The 21,389-nt window shown below is 39.2% G+C and overlaps 1 protein-coding gene across 8 annotated transcripts in view; it reads right to left on the bottom strand.

Moving 5' to 3' along the window:
* Nucleotides 1–2,836: 2,836 nt before the first annotated feature.
* ZNF831 (zinc finger protein 831) overlaps nt 2,837–21,389 on the bottom strand; it is a 114,587-nt gene continuing 96,034 nt past the window's right edge. For all 8 annotated transcript variants that reach the window (XM_021920866.2, XM_031656874.1, XM_031656872.1 and 5 more), the window contains 2 exons: nt 8,805–8,965; nt 2,837–8,041 (listed from right to left, as the gene is read on the bottom strand). In XM_021920866.2, the coding sequence (XP_021776558.2) occupies nt 7,196–8,041; nt 8,805–8,965 (1,007 nt within the window). In that variant the 3' untranslated portion in view covers nt 2,837–7,195. The remainder of the gene's footprint in view (nt 8,042–8,804; nt 8,966–21,389) is intronic.

Raw genomic sequence — 21,389 nt, 5'->3', positions numbered from 1 at the left:
TAGACATTATTGCTTAGGACAATAATTGCTTCTTTAACACAGAGATAATTTAAATAAAAGTATTAAATAAACAACATACCCACATGTGGCATCTTGATACATATGACAAAAAGCGTTAAGATGGTTCTCAAATGACTGAAGTTTGGAACAAATAGATTAATTATAATAATTGCGATTACAGTTTGATGAGTTCGGAAAAAAGCTATTAAGAGCCATCAGTTAGTATATCTGTTCCTTCCATATCCTCAATCCCACTTTTCCCTCCAATGAATTGTGCCCCATTGACTTCAAGTGTCTTCAAGAAGTATGTAAATAGACTAATAATATTGTGTTGCACTGTAAAAGTAAGTCTACTTATTCTTGCAAGGAGTACATAAATCACCTATATAAGAAGCTATGATTTTGGTTTAAGGACATGATGAAACCCCATCTCTACTGAAAATACAAAAATTAGCCCGGTGTGGTGGTGTGCGCCTGTAATCCCAGCTACTCGGGAGGTTGAGGCAGGAGAATTGCTTGAACCAGGGAGGTGGAGGTTGCAGTGAGCTGAGATTGCACCACTGCACTCCAGCCTGGGCGACAGAGTGAGACTCCATCTAAAAAAAAAAAAGAAGAAGGAGTTGGGCTATATTATTTATCTTGGACTCTTTTTTTCTTCCCTGTTTACTCTCGGCGAGCCATTTTCATTTGTTTATTCAGTAAAAGTGCACTAATGCCTGTTATGAGCCAGGCACTCTTCCAGCAGCTATGAAAACCAGGATAAAGACACCATGGGCTCTGCCTCCAAGGAGCTCCTTTTTGGGCCATATATGTAGTCATCTCATTTCCTAACTCATCGGCCCTAGTCCACCCAGTTATTTTAACAAGGGGAGGACTTTTGAGGAAGTTTTCAATGTGTTCTCTCTCTCTCTCTCTCTCTCTCTCTCTGTGTGTGTGTGTGTAAGGTTCTCTTTCTGTGTGTGTGTGTGTGTATGTGTAAAGGATTCCTTCAGGCAAATATGTCCAACTAGAGTATTCGTATTTGTGGTTTACACATCATGTAGAAAAAGCAAGGCTAGATATCTGACCTTTCACGTATGATGGAGCCAACAGGCCTCAATCCTGCTGTGTTATACCCCATTGCACACAATATATGCACAGAAGGCAACCAGATCTCTGTGGCCACAGGCAGAACTGGGCCACTCTTTCCCAGGTGCTGCAGGTACAAAACCTCTCATTCCCAATAGGAATGAGATATCCATTCACTCATACCTTACACAGAAAAATAAGTCACCTATTTCTGGGCTGAAATAGCCATGGACTAATCCCAAGATGCTCAATGGTAGAGGCTGTTGAATTTGCCTCTGGCAGAAACTGAAGGAAAGCGAAGGCAGACTGAATCTGTCACCACTGGAAACAAAGGTCCCAGACGCCACTGAGCAACTCTGCATACACAGCCCAAAGATCAACAAGCTGACACTAAAGAGACTTGAAAGGTGCTCTCTGTGGTTCTTAGTACGGCCAAATCAATTTTCCTCACAGTTAGAAGTATGGAAGCAGTTATTTCAGCAGAACTTACGGCAGTGCTTGTAGCTGGGCATGAATTCCTAACTATGCATTCCTATATATCATTTCTGTACTCACTGACTAATCAGCCAACACTCAAAACACCAAAACAAACAAAAAAAATGTTTATGCAACAAAACATTATGTGATTATTCCTTTGAGACCAAAATCCTTTGATTTGAAATGTCGATTATTTAACTATACAGTTTGATCAAAGACCCTTATCCAATAATCCCACAATTCTGTTTGTGGTCACCAGTTCTATTGTATTGGAGAAAAAATGGACACAGAGCTCTGCTTAACAGGAGCTAGAATAACTAGAGAACCTAACAGCAAACATACTGTTTAGGTTATCTCGATGTTTCCCCAAGTCCACTGGGTACACCACTGGTAATATGAAGATGATATTTAACTGACACATGAACAATTTTTAATAGTTTTACTATATTTTAATGCATATTTGAAAATATACTTAACTAAAAAATTCAACAAGTTTTCATAGACATTATTGCTTAGGGCAATAATTGCTTCTTTAACACAGAGATAATTTAAATAAAAGTATTAAGTAAAAAATATACCCATACGTGGCATCTTGATACATATAGCAAAAAGCATTAAGATGGTTCTCAAATGACTGAAGTTTGGAACAGATTAATTATAATAATTGCGATTACAGTTTGATGAGTTTGGAAAAAAGCTATTAAGAGCCATCAGTTAGCATATCTGTTCCTTCCATATCCTCAATCCCACTTTTCCCTCCAATGAATTGCACCCCACTGACTTCAAGTGTCTTCAAGAAATATGTAAATAGACTAATAATATTGTGTTGGGCTATAAAAGTAAGTCTACTTATTCTTGCAAGGAGTATATAAATCACCCTCATAACAAGCTATGATTTTGATTTAAGGATGTTTTCTCTGTTAATGAGTAATGCTAAATGTCCAGAAAACATCAATTCCAAGGGAAAAAGGTTCTAGATTATTGCACTGTGGGATCGTGCCCTCCTGTGGCTTCAAAGTTTCGCTACATTTAAGAATTTAAAATTAGGTTCCTCAGTTACAGACTATAAAATATGGCAGATAATGACAAACAAGCTATATGTGAAAAGGAAGCACCACAAGAAAATGAGATCATTGGACATGACCTAATCCCTTTGTTGAGTGGAATGGGATACCAATATGGCCGACGAGGCATTGGGTCAATGATTAGGAATAATCAGATGTCCCATTCATAAAGGATATGGTTTGCAATGGTTTTAGTTAAAATGTTAACAAATCACATGAGACATTTGCATTTTAAGTTTTATTTTTATCAAAACAAAATAATTTAACCATATAAAGAAAGAAATTTCAACAACCAACCCAGAAGCCAATCAATTCCCTGATTGTGAACAAGCAATTGAGTAGTAAATCCTGAACAGTCGACCGCATATAAAAGACATTCCGTCATCCTCTAGTGCTCCAAGTAGCAGAGGCTGATGTTTTTCCCTGGTTCCTGTTCTTCCAATGGTGAAGTAATGTGCTTGACTGTTCCTATACTTCTTCAGACCAAATTATGTATAAGTGCAAAGCATGGATGAAACGAATCATACAGTGTATAAATCTAGCACATAATATTTTCTAGGTCCTGACCCTTATATTTAATGGGTTCTGAAAAATAAGGACAAGAAATTGTGCTTAAGTATTGAGAAATGTCGTGTTTCAAAAGCCAAAGTGCCTCCCTACATGAACTATGGGAATAACAACTGAAGTGAGGAAAAATACACAAGCCCAGTTTGCTGCAATAGTAGAAATATGATCACCCATAGAGCCGGGCAGGCCATTTTCTCCTCACCATATTAAATTATGTCTGGGGAGTTGAGCAGCAGCACATTCCGATAATGATGACAGTTTCCATAACTATAAAAATCTGCTGCACCAGGCAAATTTTGTGCAAAATGCAAATTTCTGTGCTGGGGGGAAAAAATGAATAATGTGATCATTCTAAGTAATGAATGTAAATGCAAGGAAATACTTTTTGGCATGAGACTGCAAATTGTTTATCTTTCATGCCAAGAACTGTGGTCACAGTGCGCTTCTACAAGGTTCCTCTTCCGGTCTCAGCTTTAGAAGAGTGATTTCAGGAAGAAAAAGTCTGACTTACCCTAGGTTACCACCATGCTATTGGCAGTGTTTTCATTAAAATTCAGAGACACTCTCCTCCATCTTTTTTTTTAATCACTTGGCAAATGAACCATAGGTTCTCCTGGTTACTGTGAGATGTGAACCAAAGGGGTTATTAGCTTTGTCTCATATCTCAAGGGTTAAGCCTAACAGGAGAGATGAGCTGTTTTTCAATGTGTTTTACAAGAAGGAGGATTCCAGTTGTCCACTAAAAATCACATGACTTTGAGTCACTTAACAACGTAGGTTGCCAAGGAGGGGAGGATTGAACCCTCTTCCCTCCATACATCTTTAACAGCAAGATTTAGCTGGGTGTAGGTACAGGTGGAGAGAGAAACTTGGTGAGTCTTGAACATCATGGGGAAATGTCACTTTTGAGATCGGCAAAAAAAAAAATTCAGTGCCCTTTCCTTAGGTCATGACAGCGTCCCTTGAACTACTCTCTGTGGAAGAAACTGAGGCATCAGTTGGTTAAGACCCTTACCTAAAGATACAATAAAATTAACACTGGAAAATTAGCACTGGGGAAAGAAGGAAATCCCTGATCTTTAAACTCTGGTTGCTTTGTTCTAAAATAAATTTGTTTTTCCTTAACCATCATGCAGTACACACTTGCAGAGTATACAACTGCGGTAGTTATCAATTGATAATACTGACATTTTATTTTCATTAACCCAAACTGGGTTCTAGGTTGTTGATGTTACCCTTAAAATGTATTCTTATAATTGTATTTCGCTTTAAGAAACCCAAAGGAAAATTAAGATTTATAAAATCAGAGATTGTTCATTGCTTTATAAAAAGATTCTTCATTAAAAAAAAAAAAAAATCTTTACCTTAGGATGCTTTTCAAGAGCCAGCTCCCTTAGGGTCATTCAAAATACATTTTTAATTTTAAAAAATCCATTGAAATACAGCTTTTTCACAAATTCATGTTGATATAAAGTAAGGTACACTTGTAAACACTGCCAGCCACTAGCCAAAGACCAGCAAAACAAGGTGGTTTGGCTACCTGTTCTACCTTTGTAAGAGATACAGGGAGTTAGAGATGAAATCAATATTCTGCCATATTTGACCCAGGTTGGGATGTGACAGCCGGCAACGGTGGCTCCTAGAAGGACACAGCTTCCACCATTATCCTGAAGTTGGTGCTATTTGGAGCTATGACTTACTGATTTACAGCCAGTGATCCCGTTCATGCCACAGTAGCCACCCAGAAAGGAGGGGTCTAGAAGACAGATTTTTTCCCCTGACCAGTGCCTCCTAAGACAAAGGAGCCAGTTCAGCCTACAGATAGGTTTTCTCCATTCTTACCGGAGAGTTCTGGTTTTGCTTTTAATTTTTTGAACTATGAGTCACATGTATAGGCTGGATGATTGCACCCTAAAATCTGGAACTCTGGGGAAAAAATTAGATGGAGCTTCTTCAGGTTCAGGTTCTTCACAGCAATAATTGGTGGAAGGTGTTTGCATTTCAGTTCCTCACTGTCCCCACCCAAACTTCTTGCATGCAAGGCCCCCGTGGCAACGGTTCCCCATGGGGAATATCTTCAAGCCATTGAGTCCACGCATTTTAAGGAGAGAGCAGCTTCTCTATCAACCATTCTCAGAAAAATTGGAACCTGGAGATACATTCATCTTGTCCAACTCTCTTATTCTCACTTAGGGAAACTGAGGTACAGAGAGACTCTTAACCAAGATTTCCCAGCTAAAGTCAGGACTTCAATCTCCATCCAAGGCTCAGACCATTTGCCTACACTGCCTCTCTCATTATAGTGGCATGAATCATTCAAAAAGGGAGATAATCACCACATCACTTTTGTTGGGTTTAAAAAGTACACTAAGTGAATGTCCAACATCCTTTTTACCTCCCTTCTTATGTTTTTCTTGGCTGGGCCTGAAATCCTTGGATATTTATGAGTGCATATGAAATGGTCACAAATATATACTAAGTAACCAGGGAAGCTGGTCTGGCATTGAAGTTTTCTATGAATAACACCAAAATTGGAAAATTCACATGAAGATACTTGAAATTTGACCATACTTAGTCACAGGCACAGACTGACGAAAGTGTATTCGTATGTGTGAGATGCTCTGCATTGCCGTGTCTTTGAAGCACAAGATGTCACATGAACATCATTACATCAAAGTTAAACCAAAAGAGCTCAGCTATAAATTTCAAATTGTACAAAATCATACCAAAAGCAAGTATAAAATTTTATTGAAATACAGCAATGTAAACCTCTTTAAGTTTCTCCTCTCCCATGGAAGGATGGGGAGAGGAAGGCAGTGGGTCTGAGGCTTTGCTCACTGGGCTGGTTGATGCAGACCTGCTGTTTTCTTCTGCACAGGGGCGCACTGGCTTGGAATACCGGAGAATTTTATCTGTGCAGTTCTGACGTGCACAATACAGAGGCTGATTTAATTTGACAGCAAAGTAACAGTAAGCCCCGAAAATAAAATTACTGAGATGTAAAACAGCGTCAAAACTCCAATTAGTTTTGTATCCTTGAAGCTTCTGAAGGAAATCTAAAAGGCTCCCGTCACGATGAGCAGGCATCAGTTTAAGCTGTACAGATTACTAAAATGTAACCCTCTAATTGAAACTGCTCAGAGCACAATATGACAAAAAGAATCAGAGGAAAATAAGTGAATTTTTCCCTCTTAAAAATGACTCATTACAGACAGACAGTTCTATTAACTTTTAACACAATGTTCCTTTGCAAAAACTAGAAAAACCAACGGTCTCAGAGATCTCCACAGCAAAGGCACCAGGCACAAGAGCATGTACTTGCATCATCTGACCATAAATAAGCATTGACCATTTGTGCAACATTTAAAAGTAATCGGCATTTCACCGGATCATAGGCATTTTGAAGTGTATTTACAACTCCACTAAGGACGTGAATACTCTGAACAAGCTTCAGTTTTTTAATGTATCCGAATTTTGTCTCCAAAATGAACAGAAGTATCTTTGTGCCCAGTTCACACCCCTGTCTCTTTGTCAAGCTACTCCAATTATCCCAAGTATGCTCTCTACCTTGGAAGCAAACCCTCAGTTTACTAACGGAGAAAGCCAGTTGCCTCGACTGTGTGGGATCCACTTGTGAAGAAACGTGTTGATTGTGGCTTTCTTGGTTAGTGCCATTTGATTGCAGAGAGGCAGTGGGGGACAGGTGCAGAAGAGGAGGCTGGGAGTCAAGGCCCAGTCACTGTGCACGTTGACCATTTCCGGAGTTTGCTTCCTTGCCATGTCTGCCCTGCCTGGCACCATGTGAACATAAGCAGAGCACTCCCAAGGGGAGCTGGGGAACACTGTGGCTGAGTTGGGGGTCAGGAGTTGGTTGGAATTGGCTTGTAAATAACTCAGAATGGCTTTCCTAATCTGTAGGTGTTTCACAGATAGAGTTTAGTTCTTCCGCCAGTCTGACAACATTTACTTGTGAAGCGTCAACAGTCTTTGACCAAAGATACCATCTTTCTCTGGAAGCTTCATATTTCTATAACCAATCGGTCTTCATCGTCGCTGCTGGTATCACTGAACTCCACTCGAGTTTGCTTTCTCATTCCTTCCAGACTCCTCTTCTTGAGGGATTTAGAAGGGGCTTCAGGAATTTCTATGGGCTGCTCTGGCTTAGAAGGAACCACAGAATCCTTCCGAGTGATTAATTCAGATACCTGACGTTTCCTACCGTCACTTCCTAAAGAGGGGCAGGGGACGGCCATTTCCCCACACCCATACTGGCCTCTGGAAGGAAAAAATGTCTTTTGTCTCCCTTCCTTTTGGTGTGAACTAGCTGAACTTGGTCTTGAAGCTGGTATTTCAAGATGAGTTTTTTCAGTTGACCCCAATGGAACCCAATCTGAAATTCTTTGTCCAGATGAAGGTCTCCCTGGCAAGAGGGTCTGTGCTCTGCCCTCTCCTGTGGCTTTGCTGTCCGGGGAGCTTGGTATCAGAGTCCTCCCTGCAGTCTGGCTGTGGTCTTGTGGTTCAGCACTGTGAATTTCCTGGGCTATGTGATCTGTTCTCGCTGGCAGAGATATACAAATGGCAGCCACAGAGGTAGCAATGTCGTGGCGGGGAAAAGTTCCTTTGGACCCAAAGGAAGAAGGCCCTTGAGCATCTGAGAAAATGCATGGTTTGGGATCTGTTGAGACTGGATCCTGGGAGGCCGGCAGCTGAGTCTCCAGCAACCCAAGGTCAAGACTTTTGCCAGGGGGTAGAGGAGCGTCATTAACCACTGCCAGGTAGGTGTCAGATTGCAGAGAGAATCCTGATGTGGCAGCAGTGCTGTGAGCAGTACAGTCACTGTGCTCACCGGCAGATGGAGAAATATCCTGCAACAAAGTGCAAAGAGAAAAAATGGGGGGAAAAAAGGTTAATTGGTACAAAGAAAAATGTGGTCAGAAACGTGGTCCTCAATGAAAACAGGTTTTGAGGTCTTAATGATTCTTTACCAAGCGTGAACTTCAATATGATGCCCTCAATAAGTTTCCATTAATAACTAATTGGTGCATTAACTCGAATAAAGCTCCCGATTGATATAAAATAGGTTGCTGAGATCCTGTGCTTTTATCTGGCTTTGTGAAAAACAGAACTGCTCAATCATCTAACCAGTTCTCAGCTTCCTTTTTTAAGTCACTACTGCTCATGAAGCGGATGTACTATTTTATAGGACTGTGTATTGAAGGTTTTTGCTTGTTTGTTTTTGTTTTTTTCCAGATGAGTGTTTTTCCAAGTGTGGTCTGGATACGTATTTTAGTGGTTTTCAACACGCAGCCCCACAATCTGTCTGGGGGGCTTCATGTTGCAGTGGCACCTGTCAGCCATCTCTCTATTCAGGTGTGCAGTAATAACATACTTGGGTTTTTTAAAGAAACCATCAGAAATCATCCCAATGTTTGCACTACCAAAGCTGCTCAGTCATTTGATACAGAATGTTTTGACTTATTTGTTTGTCTTAATGGGCTTTCTGTGAGGCGAATCTTCATAAGGTGATCCGAGTAAGTTCTGCCACACTGAACAAGAGCAACAAGAACAAGCAGAGCTATAAATCTAGACCAGCAATAGGTAGGGGCAGTTCAAAATCATCATGCCCACCTTCACAGTTCGTTTGTCCATTTCCCTGACAGTCCTTGAACTTGTATCAAGAGAGAGGGTTCCTGAGGTTTGTCTGCAGTCACCTTCCTTCTTCTCTTCCTTCCCACAACAAGGAGGTGATTCTGTGGTGGCATGAGATGGCTCCTCTTGCAGATTCAGACCTGAAAGGGGAGAGGCACATTTACGTACATCTGGAATTATAAAATTAGCAAAGAGTAATTTCCTGGGAGGTGGTCCATGACTTCATGATCGCCTCTGAGCTCATTAACCCTCATCTCACAGGGTGTGTACAAGAACTCAATTTATCTCCAACCAATTCACGCTTGGTCAATAAAATATATCCACTCTATGAAAAAAGGAAATGGCCAAACCAGTTCTCAAAGGAGAAAAATCCCTGAATGATACATATCATAAAATATATCTATATTTCATGTTGCTTCTTCTCATCAGAGTTGTATTCCTGGTCATGTCTGTTTAGGTAAATTTTAGATCAGCTTGAATTCTCTGGACATATTACAAAGTGGTCAGAATAGACGTTTCAATCGATGTATAGTGGGAACTTAGAAATAAACCATGTCTTAATTCCCACTAGAGTGCTGGGCAGCAAGGGATGAGGTTGGCTTTTGTGATGCTGTTGTTTTGTTGTGGTGGTTATTGTTGTGATTGTGGAAAGAAAGAAGGGCCCTGACAATATCTGCAAAACAGCATTTCTTGTACCTGTCTTTCCCTCATCCTTCACCTGCACTAATGACCTGGCAGACCAGTCAAAAGGATCACAAAATTTCAGAGAGGGCAGGTTCCATCATGATATGAGATCAGGGAAATATCTTAAAATGACTGTGTCACTAGAGAAGAAGCACTAGACCCACTTTTAAATGTGCTTTCATTTTGATGAAAGGTACACACGTGCAGTCTGAAAAGTCAGGCCTAACTATGTATTAAGAAAAACAGCAACCCCTGCCAACCCATCCATCTTTTCCCATTTGGGAGTCTTTTGACTTTTATCTCCTTCATGTCTAATAACATTGTTATAGGACTATATCTTGTGGAAGTAGTAGCTGTAACTTCTCATGGGGAGAGAGGAGGGTTTCCCTCTTCTTCCAGCTCCCCCACTCTTCAACCTTCACGACCCCACACACAAGCACACATTCCACCTCTCTATCTTCTCAACAGTTCTCTAACACTGATGGCCTGTTTTCATTTAGGCGAATATTCCGTGTTTATTGTGTGTGTGTGTGTGTATATACATATATATATATATATATATATAAATATAAAATCTATTATTATATATTACCTGTCAGCACTGAATCATGTAGTATACTATGATTATGTTGCCTTTCTTGCCAAAACTGCTTTCCCTGGAATTATTTTACTTTTTAAAAATTTCGCTGAGTTTTCTATGGACTTATTTCTAAAATCATTTTCCAACCGCCTCTCCAATTGTCTGGGGTTTCATTTCATTCCCTGAGAAACGTTTCCTTGAAACTTTCTGATTTGCTCCAAGTGGACCATGTTTCTCTACAGCATGGCTGTGCCCTCAGGGTCTCCCTTCATCCCCGCTGTGCTGATTCTCTTCACCTCTTTCCTGGTTCCTGAACCTCTACAACTTCTTTTTTCTTGTTTACTCTCCTGCTTTCCTAACACAAAACTTCTAGTAGTTTCATGAGAAAGGGTACATGAAGTATAAGTCTTTAGATGTAATTGGCAGCTTGGCTGGGTATGACATTTTGAATCAGAAATCATTTCCCTTTGGGGTTGCAGACATGGTTCTGTTGTGTTCTAGTTGTTGAGAAGTCTGGAGACAATATGACTTATGATTCATGATCCTTTGGATGAAATCTTTTTGTTTGTCGCTCTCTGGAATCCCCGAGGCTCTTCCTTATTTCTGGTGTTACCACAGTCTGGGTCTATCTTCATTCATTGTCTGGGCACTCAATCAATTCTTTCAACCTGAATCATGTCCTCAGGTTTTAGAAAAATGTGGTTCTGTTTTTATTTCCTTTTTCTTTCTCATGTACAATGCATTGTTTTGAAATATATACACATTGTAGGTTGACTAAATTAGCTTATTATTAATAACATACGTATTAGCCCATATGCTTATCTTTTTTTGGCAAGAACACTTAAAATATACTCTTAGCAATTTTTAAGAATACAAAACATTGTTATTAACTATAGTTACCATGTTGTACAATATAACTCTTAAATGTACCTGTTATTTCTGATTTTTTTTCCCTTCTGTTTTGTCTTTTCTCTCTTTCTAGAACTGCCCTTATTGGGTTATTGGATCTCCTAGTATAATCTTCTATTTTTCTTATCTTTTCGCTCTGATGTTCTATTTCTTGGTCTTTTTGTTTCACTTTCAGGGGAATTTCCTCAACTTTATATTCCAATGAGTTTCTATTTCTGCTATATGCTTTTAATTTCTAAGAGTTCTTTCCCATGTTCTTTTTTTATAGCATCTGTTCTTATTTCATGGCTCTAACATCCTCTCTTTTACCCCCAGCAATGTTAATAATGGTTTTTTGTTGTTGTTGTTGAAGTCCATAGTCCCTCTTCCAAATTCCTTTGTTTCCATTAGTTTATTTTTATTTCTCTCTAGGTTAGTGGCTTTCCTGAGAAATACAGCAATCTTAGCTGCTTATGTTTAGGAAATGGGCACAAAAAGGCTGACTTGGTGTTCTTTACAAGTGCAATCTGTCAACCATGGGCTCTACTGTTAGGTTATGTGGTTGCTCTGTTTCAGTGGGAACCCTGAAGTAGTTATCTGCAGGTCTCCATGTGTACTGGTCAGCTTCTACAGGAAGAGTCCTTGGGTCTCCTGACTGTAAAATAGAAGCCAGGCTGCTGGCATTCTGAAGTCAAAATTAGAGAAGAGATTCTGGGGGCTCATATGCAGTATTCACATTTGCTCAAACCCCATTTTCAATCTAGTCCCCTCACTCCCCTGCTGAACTAATTACGCCAAGTGTCCCCCAGCATTTTGTATGCTGTCCAGAGACTAAGCCCCTAGACTTCCACAAGGGTGAAGGAAGTTACCAAGCTAGAAACGGGGTGGGATTTGAAGTCTGATTGCTTCTTAGTCTTTCAATCAATCTTGTTTTCAGCCTCACCTGGTACCATGAATGTCTGAGTTGTGGGGAGTCTTCCCACTGTTAAATCAGGATTCCATTCCTTGGGGTCAGCTACATCAGTTCCCATTCAGACTCTGCACTCCAGCTTTCAAACTAGTGGCATCATTTCTTCTCCAAGTCGTTTCTCCTTGTGAGCTTACACATTACAAACACCTTTAATTACTAACCTCTTGTGAGTTGTTAGAGAAAAGTAGAGGTAAATAAATGTGTTCCATCCTCCATCTTAAACCAAAAGAACAGTTCCACTTCTTATATCTAAAGATTACCCAGTGTGCTAATCCTGAGCAAATCAACTTTGAAAATCCATAGAGAAGTGCACAGTTTGGGAAAGAAAGCAATGCTTTTTTCTTCCACACAATCTTTCTTGACCCTCCCGTGTACTCTGGTAGTCTAATGGCACACAATGAGGCTTTTGTTATTCCATTCACCTGTTCAACAACCACATCCTGGGCCCCTTCAATGATCCAGGCACCATGCTCCACCTTGAAGAGTCTGAGAAGAACAAAACAAAGATGGCGCTGACCCTCAACAGCTTCTACTGTAATGGGGAAAGAGAAGCAAAGACAAGGAAGCAAACACATATTGTGATGGGGTCACAAAGGAAACAAATCGAGGAGGGGGGTATTACCGAGAGTGAAAATGAGAGTATTACAGGCAGTAACGATTAACAGGAGGGTATTCCAGAGACTAATGAGAAATGGAGGGAAGCATACTACAGAGTCACGATAAGCAGGGGGTAGTAAAGAGAGTAATGAGGGGGCTTATTCCAAAGAGTAACTGGGGACGACTTTTATATAGTCAAGGAAGACTTCTCAGAAAGGCGACATCAGAAATGAGACCTTCAGAGTGAGAAAGAACAAGTCCACGAAGGATGTTCTAGACAAAAGAAGGAACAATACAGAGACCTTAAAGGGGAAAGCAGCTTGGGGGAGCAAGGGACTCATGGGGGGCCAATGTGGAAGGAGAGTCATGAATGAAGAGGCAGGGGCAAGATGATGTGGGGGAAGTCAACAGGGACTCAGATCTTGCAGAGTACAAGTGACTGTGGTAAGAAGTTTAAATTTTGAAGCCAAACTTGGGAGAGAGGTGAATAGAGGTGGGAAAAACAGGTACAAGCTTACTAGGATAATCTAGGGGCCAGATGAGATGGCTTGACTAGAGCACCAGAAGTAGAAAGGGAAAAAAGAGGTGGATTCAAGGTATGTTTTCATTCTCACCCATGAAAAATTACCAAAAATTAATGGTGATGATATGCATTTCCTTAGCCTCATCGTTCACCAAGCACAAGCGCTCACTCTAAGTGAATTAAGCTCTGTCCCCACAGTGACAAAACAACCAGGCAATTCATTCAATTCAATGAAGAAGTAAAACCAATCAGTGTAGAGAAAATAATCAGATTGGCCAAATGTCTTCCCAACAGGTTGTTTTGGTTTTTAAGCTTAAGCAGAAAGGTCATGTACACATTTGACCAATAACTTCTGACTCATCTATGAAAGCAAAGGAAGAAAATCCACTGATCTGATTTGTTTTTGACCCTACAGTCTACAGAGAAAAGTGAGTTATCTTTAATAATTGTGAAAAATGCCCAAATAATGTCACTGAAGTGTGTTAAACTGATTTGGATTATTGAGGAAGGACACTAACTTGCTTTTAAATGAATGGCCCTTTTCAAAAAGTAAGTAGTTCCCTGGCCAAATTTTAAATCACAGAATGTGATTCTGTTTAGGCTTCAGTATCATACTATATGAATCACTTCCTACATCTTCAGAAATTACAAACTCCACTGTCTTAATGCAATCTTCAGAAATTCAATCGCTCTTACACAATTATGTGACTTTTATTAGAGAGACCATCTCTCATCACAGCTCTCTGTGCCGTGCTCTTCCTTCCCTGATTAAAGGCTGTGTTTTTAATAATTTCCCTCAGAAATAATTGCCAGACTGCATTTAGAGGAAGAGGCCGCTTAAAGTGTTACAGCAATTTTAAATGTGGCCATCTTGAAAAGGCTATAGGAAACTGTAAAATACTTAGAAAGAAAATGAAATAAATAAACAACATGATGAAACTTACAACATGACTGTAGACATCTTTAATGCCAAACCTTCTTCCAGCTGCCTAATGTCTAAGCCATACTAAAATGCTGTAAATACACTGCTCAAATATCATTAACTAAAAATGTAAGTAATTTGATATATGTCTTTTGGTTTGTCTCAATACACCAAAACTCCATGAATTTGGATTCCAAAGACTGAATTATTATTTTTAAAAAGGGCTAAAAATGAGTCTACAAAATCAACCTTCTAAGCAAACTGCAAATATGAACAAGAACATAGGAGTAATTTCCTAGACTATTAACTGATCTGTGATTAAATTGTTTAGAAGCATCCCTAGAATTAAAAGATCCACAATGTGCTAGCAATTACTTAAAGAAAGCTGGGCAGATCTCTAAAAGTAATCACTTTGTGGATAGTTAATTATTCAAATATTTTTAAGCCTGTTTTCGAGCCTACGTTATTGAGCCTAAATATTTACTGGGCACCGAGCACAGCCAACAACTGTGCCAAGGACTATGCTAAACACAGGGCATTTGTTCCCTGGAAAATGAAGCAGACACACCCACATGATAATTCTAGTTCATTGGGGGAGAAATTCAGTAAGCAAATAATTATATAAAAAATTCACCAAGCAAATGTGGTAAACAGCATGAAAGAAAAAGCATGAAGGTACTAGGTGGCCATGATATAGGACCCCAACCCAACATCTATCTATGGAAAAGAGTAAAACCATGCGCACAGTCAATTATCTGACATCGCCCCTGTTCTGGACGGCTTTCTAAGTCTGAATCATCTATTCATGTAATTATTCAACCAATTTTCTTTAAGTCTCTGTCGCATACCTGACGTTATGCTAAAGTTTAACAGTAAATTCATTTGTTTCTGCAATCCTATTACATTTTTTGTTTATGAAGCCTCTTTAGGAAAAAAAAAATGGCTAAAAATGATGGAAGAAAGAGGTTTTATTCCTCTCAGGCAGAGAGAACGGGAGACGTCGGATGTCAATGCCAATCAAAAAATAATCAGAAGTTAGTGGGCGGTAAGCAGTGAGAAGCAGCCCCGACTTCAGCTGCACAGGCAGGGAGGGTTGTGGGAGAGGACCAGAAAGATGGATTTATCAAGTACTGCCTCGGGTATTTCTGCACTATCCTAATGCAATCTTTTGAAAGTTTGCCTCTAAGTAATCATAAACAAATCTTTTATTTCAGCAACCATTTTTCTTAGTAATTCTCATCTCTTTTCTATTTCTTTGATGAAAGGCAATCAAGATAACCACCCTCCCCTTGCAGAAATCCTGAATTCAGTGCAAAGTGGTGTTTAAAATTTTGCTTTGAGTTAAAAATTCTGTCATGTCCAGACATCAAGAGTGTGCCCTTAAAATACAGAGTGAAAATAGGATTATGAAATTGGAGAAGGAAAAAAGATGATAAAAAAGCAAATGCCATTTGCAAGATTGAACGCCAAAACAGAAACTGGCTGATCTACTTTGTGTATCATTCTTTTAAGTTTCTTGTTGCTAAATGAAAATTGTCTATGCAGGTCTCTTCCCTGGGACATAATCGATATACCTGAAACAGCTTCTCATCTTTCCTCAAGATTTACGCCCTAGAATGAAGGAGAAATTATTCTGTTTCAGCAATTTCAGAGCACTATGACTTAATAGCTTTGGGGACAGAATTAATACTTCTTCATTAATTCTAATGAGAAAAGATGTCGGAAGTCCTGTCAGAGAAGGAGAATGAAGGCACAGAGAGAGAAGAGGGCTCTGGAGGGACCCCCCTGACCCATCCCCGGCCTCCTGCTGGCTCCAAATACCTCAGAAATCCCTTCAGAGGAGGATTATGTGAGCCCAAGGAGAGAGACTGTGGAGGGAGAGGTGAGCTTACCCAGACCCGTGATGAACGAACAAAAGAAACCACTGAAGAAAACCAAAGGGTAAAAAGCCAATGTCTACCTTTGTGCCAGAGATGTATTCAACCCTCTTCATACAGTATTTAGAAATTGTATCTTTTATGTGTGTGTAATTAGGTAAAGCTTTTACTTCAGAAACCACCTGTAATCGCCGTCGTCTCTCCATTTCTGTTCCTGAGATGAAAGGAACGTGTTTTGATCACTTTTTCCTCTCAAATACTTTCTCCAAACTCAGTGAATGGGGCTGGTTTGAAACATTTCGGTGACTATAAAGCTTGGTCGTGTACAGAATTCAACAGTGTTCCTTCATCAAGTGGAATAATGAAAACTGCCCAGGAACAGTCTTTGAAAAGTTTATCTCAAAATTGACTGAGGAAAATGCGTTTTGTGAGTTTGTTAAAAACCAGTGGTTCCAAAGCAATGGTGATGTCTACAGACATTTTGGGTGGTCCTGACTTGGAGTGGAGGGGATGCTCCTGGCATGTTGTGGGTGGAGACTAGTGACCCTGCTACACATCCCACACTGCAACAAAGAATGGTATGTCGCCAAATGTCAGCAGTGCCCAGGTTGAGAAACCCTAGTTTAAACCAAAGATCACAAACTCAAATGCTACAGGAGCCAGACAAATCACTAATTCAGGCGCCTGCCTGGAGATGGCCAAACAGCAAGCGCAGGCCCCAGGGGCGGCTGACCCCCAGCTCCAGCCAACTGAGACAATGAAGGTTGGAGGGTCCAGCTCACCAGATCTGTTCGTTTTTCAGGAGAAAAGTCGAAATCTGTATTTCACATGCTTTCAAACATTCATAACTAATTAGTTTTCAAAACAACAGTAGCACTGTGCTACCCAACACACCTGTGGCCTGAATTTGCTAATGAGAGGCCGGTTGGTGGTGACCTCTTGTTATTTAAGAAACTCACATGCGCCGCCCACTCTGAGAGCAAAGCTTCACCCTGGTTTTGTTTGCTGTCTTGCTGAAGCAAAGTTTCTTTTTAAAAATACTGTTAAAAATATTGATGGGAGAGTAAAGCTGTTTTTGAAAAGTAATTTGGTGGTATCTTATAAGGTGATACAAATAAGTATAAAACCATTGATCCAGCAATCGCTCTTTGGGAAATTAGGCAAGCATGTGTACTGCAGCAATAGCTGTGGTAGGAAAAACAATAGGTATCAACATAAACATCCATCAATAAAGTAAGGGTTGAATAGATAAACAGTAGTACATCCAAACTAGGGGATTGGATGCCACTATTAAAACAATCCATATACATATCGGCCTGGAGTTATGTACAAAACATATTAAGAAGAAAAGAACTGCCGATTACTACATCTGATATAAGCCTTTGTATAAAAAACAACAACAAAAAAAATGTGTCTGTCTGTATTCGTATGTGAGTGGAGAAAGATGTAGAAGGATGTGTGTCAACCTAACTTTCGTGGCCTCAGGGGCAGTGAGGCTGGAAGTTGTCAGGCTTTCCTTGGATAAGTCAATGCTGCTTTCTTTTTTGCAACAAACGTGATTTTGCGTTATCAGTTGGAAAGAAAAATAAGAGACACAAAATCATATTGGTTCAAAAATTCAGACTCAAAATAATGAGAAAACCCCCAAAGTATATTATACCTGAATATGCTCAGGCAAAACTAAAAGTCAAGTCAGTCCTCTTACCAGAAGATCAGAACACGTTGCTGAAAGACAGAGATAAATCCTCACACATCAGTAACTAAAATTTAGTTTTTCAGGCACAGAAAAACTGAGAGATTCATGAAAGGAAGAGAAAAATATATTTTTTCCATCTCTAGCCAAATCTAGAGTATTTCTGTACTATCCTATTTTTTTTTGAAGCTTTGCCTCTCTAAGTAATAATTTAAAATCTGTCTCTTTTTTTTTCCCCCAGAAACCACTTTTCTCTATGGTTCTCATTTGTCTTCTCTTTCTTTGATGAAAGGCAATCAGTTGAAGAACACTTCACTTACCATTTTCTTCAAAAAAACTTCATTTTTAGTGGGGAAAGTATGCTTAAAATCTTTTGATAAGTCAAAACTTTAATTGTGCCCAGACAAGAAGAGAATGCTCTAAAATAAAGGGAGGATAAATTGTGATGAAGAAGGAAAACTAAATGAAGGGAACAAATTGCTAATATTATTTGCATTCTTCAGTGCCAAAATTGAATCAGGAGAATCTACTTTATGGATCATTAATTTCAAACTTTCTTAACTCTAAATGAAAATTGTGGAGAGAAAAGTTCAGGCTTTGGAACATAATTGATGTGTTTAAGCAATTGCCTCATCATTTCTTAAGATTTACACCCTGGGGAAGGAGATGTTATCCTGTTTCAGCAATTCTGTAAGCAATATTACTTAACTAATGGCTTTAGGAAAAGAATATCTCCCTATTAATTCTGACAGGAAAAATAATGGTACAGAACCATTACTTCTAGTCAGAGAAACAAGAAGGGAGAGAGTGGATGAGGGAGTCCTAGAGTTCAGGCTGCCATTTTGTTTCTCCTTGGGAAAACATTTTGAGGTGATTTGTGACAGAGAGATCGGGCACAAGAAACACCAAGGGCGCTTCCTCCCACCTCCCTCCATCACCTCATGGCAGAGTAACACAAGTGCAAAGGGTAAAAAGAAGAAATAACTCTCATCTACTTGATTTCAGAGAATTACATCACCATCCTCACATAATACTTAGCTATTCGACCTCTTCAACATGATTAGGTAAACCTTTTACCTCGAAAAGTATCTGTCTGAGCAGTTTTCTTTGCTTTTCTATTTTTTCAATGAAAGGCAGCTGCGTTGATAACTTCAGCCCCAGAGGAATTTTCCTAAACTATGTTAGTGGGGGAAAAAAATCCAGTTAAAATATTTTAGTCACTTAAAACCTTAGTTATGTGCTGAATTCAAAAGAAGAGATTCCAGTGAGAGGGAAAGTAAGAAAGACAAGGAGAAAGAATAGAGGTCTCCCTCATCCCCTGCCCTGCCTTGCCCTGGAGTTAAATACAGGTTTATTGCTAATAATTAAGAAGCTCTAATTCTATGTACTTGTTGTAGTATACACGTAGCTGAAGATTAAAAAAAAAAAAAAAAAAAAAAAAAACAACAGGACACAACTACACAATGATTGGTATTGTGGTAAATGCCACAGAGGAGATGGGTTATGAATCATCCCATCTCCACACCACAAGGGCGCTTCATCTGCTTTGAGAGTCAGAAGTGACCAGCCTGAGGAATCGCCACTTCACAAAACTATCTAACGAGGGCTGACTTGGTGATGAAACCTCAGCCCTGGTTCCTCAGCGAGATGTGGCTGAAGGACCCGTCGAAAGAGCAGAAAAATACATTTATCAAAATCGAGCAACCCAGGCCAGGGTATTTCTCTTTCCTAGTGCAATTTTTTGAAAGTTTGTCTCTTCTAAAGTAATCATGCATTTTCTTTCAGAAATTATTTTTCTGAGTGGTACTTATTTCTCTTATTTCTTTGATAAAAGGCAATCAATTTAAGATTTCCCATTTAGAGATTTTTTTTTTAATTTTTCTAAACAATATTTAGTGGAAAGTCATATTTAAAATCAATCCTTAAGTTAAAATTTGTGCCCAGACCACAAGTGTGTATCGAAAATTTAGAGAGCAAAAGGATATATAAGATGAGGAGAAACAAAATATGATTAGTGAAAATACCTCTTGAAATATATAATGCCAAAATTGAAATCAAGAGTATCTACTGTTTGAATGATTATTTTCAATGTTTCTCAACACTGGATGAGTTCATAAACAACAGCCCATTTCTTGAAATATAATTAAGGTATTGGAGAGAGCTCATTTTTCCTCAAGATTTGCATCCTTAAAAAGGAGAAATTGACCCATTTCAATGATAATAGCTGGGAAGAAAGATCTCCCCTTCTCTCCTTCATTAATCCTGAGAGGGGGGAAAAAAATGGGCTCTTGTCAAACTAGAAACAGAAACAAGAAAGAAAATATTAGAGTTGGCATCATCAATTTTGGTTTTCTAATCACCTTAGGAAAGAAAACTTTCTAAGTCCAGCCTTTGTGAAGCGACAAATATTGAAGGAGTATTCAGGGCTTCGCTCAAACCAAGACTTCAGACGAGTAAAACTTAATTCGACGAGAAAACCAGCAAAAGATGATGGGGGAATACTGTTCTGTTTTCATAACGCGTTTAGATACTCTATCTCATAGAGTACTTAGGCGATTGTACTTTTCTTGCTTCTCTTTCAGTTCTCTTATTTTTTGTGTCGTAGAGGAAAGTGAAGCATTTGGAAAGCAGAAAACTTCCTTTCACCCAGATATTTCTTCTAAACAATACTAGTGGAACAGTCAATTTGAATATTTCAGTAATATAAAATCCTGTTCAGGTACCAAATTCAACAGCATTTCTTAAATACTGTTTAAGACAAGAGGACTGAGATAAAGAGGAAAGAAATAAATATCGCCCAAAATACTCTTTAAAAACTTTCACACGCAGAAATGTACTCAAGAATCTATGCTTTCTGGCTTATTTCACAAGTGTCGTTTTCTTAATAATAAAACAAACTCAACTGGGTGGACTGTGGGGGTCACTGAAATACTTTCAACTTGGCTTCTTTTCTCAAGATTTCCACCTCAAAAGAAAAGAGTACCCCGGGAACTGCAATCCTTAGCAATGCAGCTCAAGTGGCGTGTTTTGTTTTTTTTTTTTTTTCCAGTAAAAGCCTCTTGATAGTTTCTATGGGTTCTGATAAAAAAATAAATAAATAAAGTGGGCCGGTTATGAATTCTTTTAGACCAAAGCAAGGAATAAAATATCAAGAGTTAGATCTGCCCTGCTATGAACAGATCATGGAGAGTTGAACCTCAAAGTTGCGTATAACTTGGAAGCTGAGACGTGGGGTAACAAAGAGGAATGGAGGAATAATAGGAAGAGAGGGGCCACATTCTTACAGAATTCTGAGAAGTCGCTCATTTGTCCTCACACCAGTTGTAGAAATTATTTTAAAAATGAAACTTAAATTATAGGACTTTTTTTCTTTTTTACCTCAGAAACTCTCTCCTAGACGAACAGTAGCATCTCTGTCTTCCTGTAAATTTCATCAGTCTGGTTAAAATGCATTAAAAATTTACAAGCTCAGTCACGCACAAACCCAAAAGCTTACCTGAAAATACAGGTAGGACAACAAAAGCAACATTTAGGAAAGAGAGGAAATAAAAAAGGAAGAGTACTTCCCTAGAAATAATTTTTTTTTTTTTTTTTTTTTTGAGAGTGAGTCTGGCTCTGTCACCCAGGCTGGAGTGCAATCTCGGTTCACTGCCTCATCCTCCGGAGTAGCTGGGATTACAGGCACCCACCACAAAGCTGGGCTAATTTTTTGTATTTTTAGTAGAGACAGGGTTTCACCGTATTACCCAAGATGGTCTCCATCTCCTGACCTCGTGATCCGCCCGCCTCAGCCTCCCAAAGTGCTGGGATTACAGGCGTGAACCCCTAAA

This window comes from Papio anubis, chromosome 16 (assembly GCF_008728515.1).
Source record: "Papio anubis isolate 15944 chromosome 16, Panubis1.0, whole genome shotgun sequence".
NCBI classification, from domain to species: domain Eukaryota; kingdom Metazoa; phylum Chordata; class Mammalia; order Primates; family Cercopithecidae; genus Papio; species Papio anubis.
This window is presented reverse-complemented; position numbering and strand designations above follow the sequence as displayed.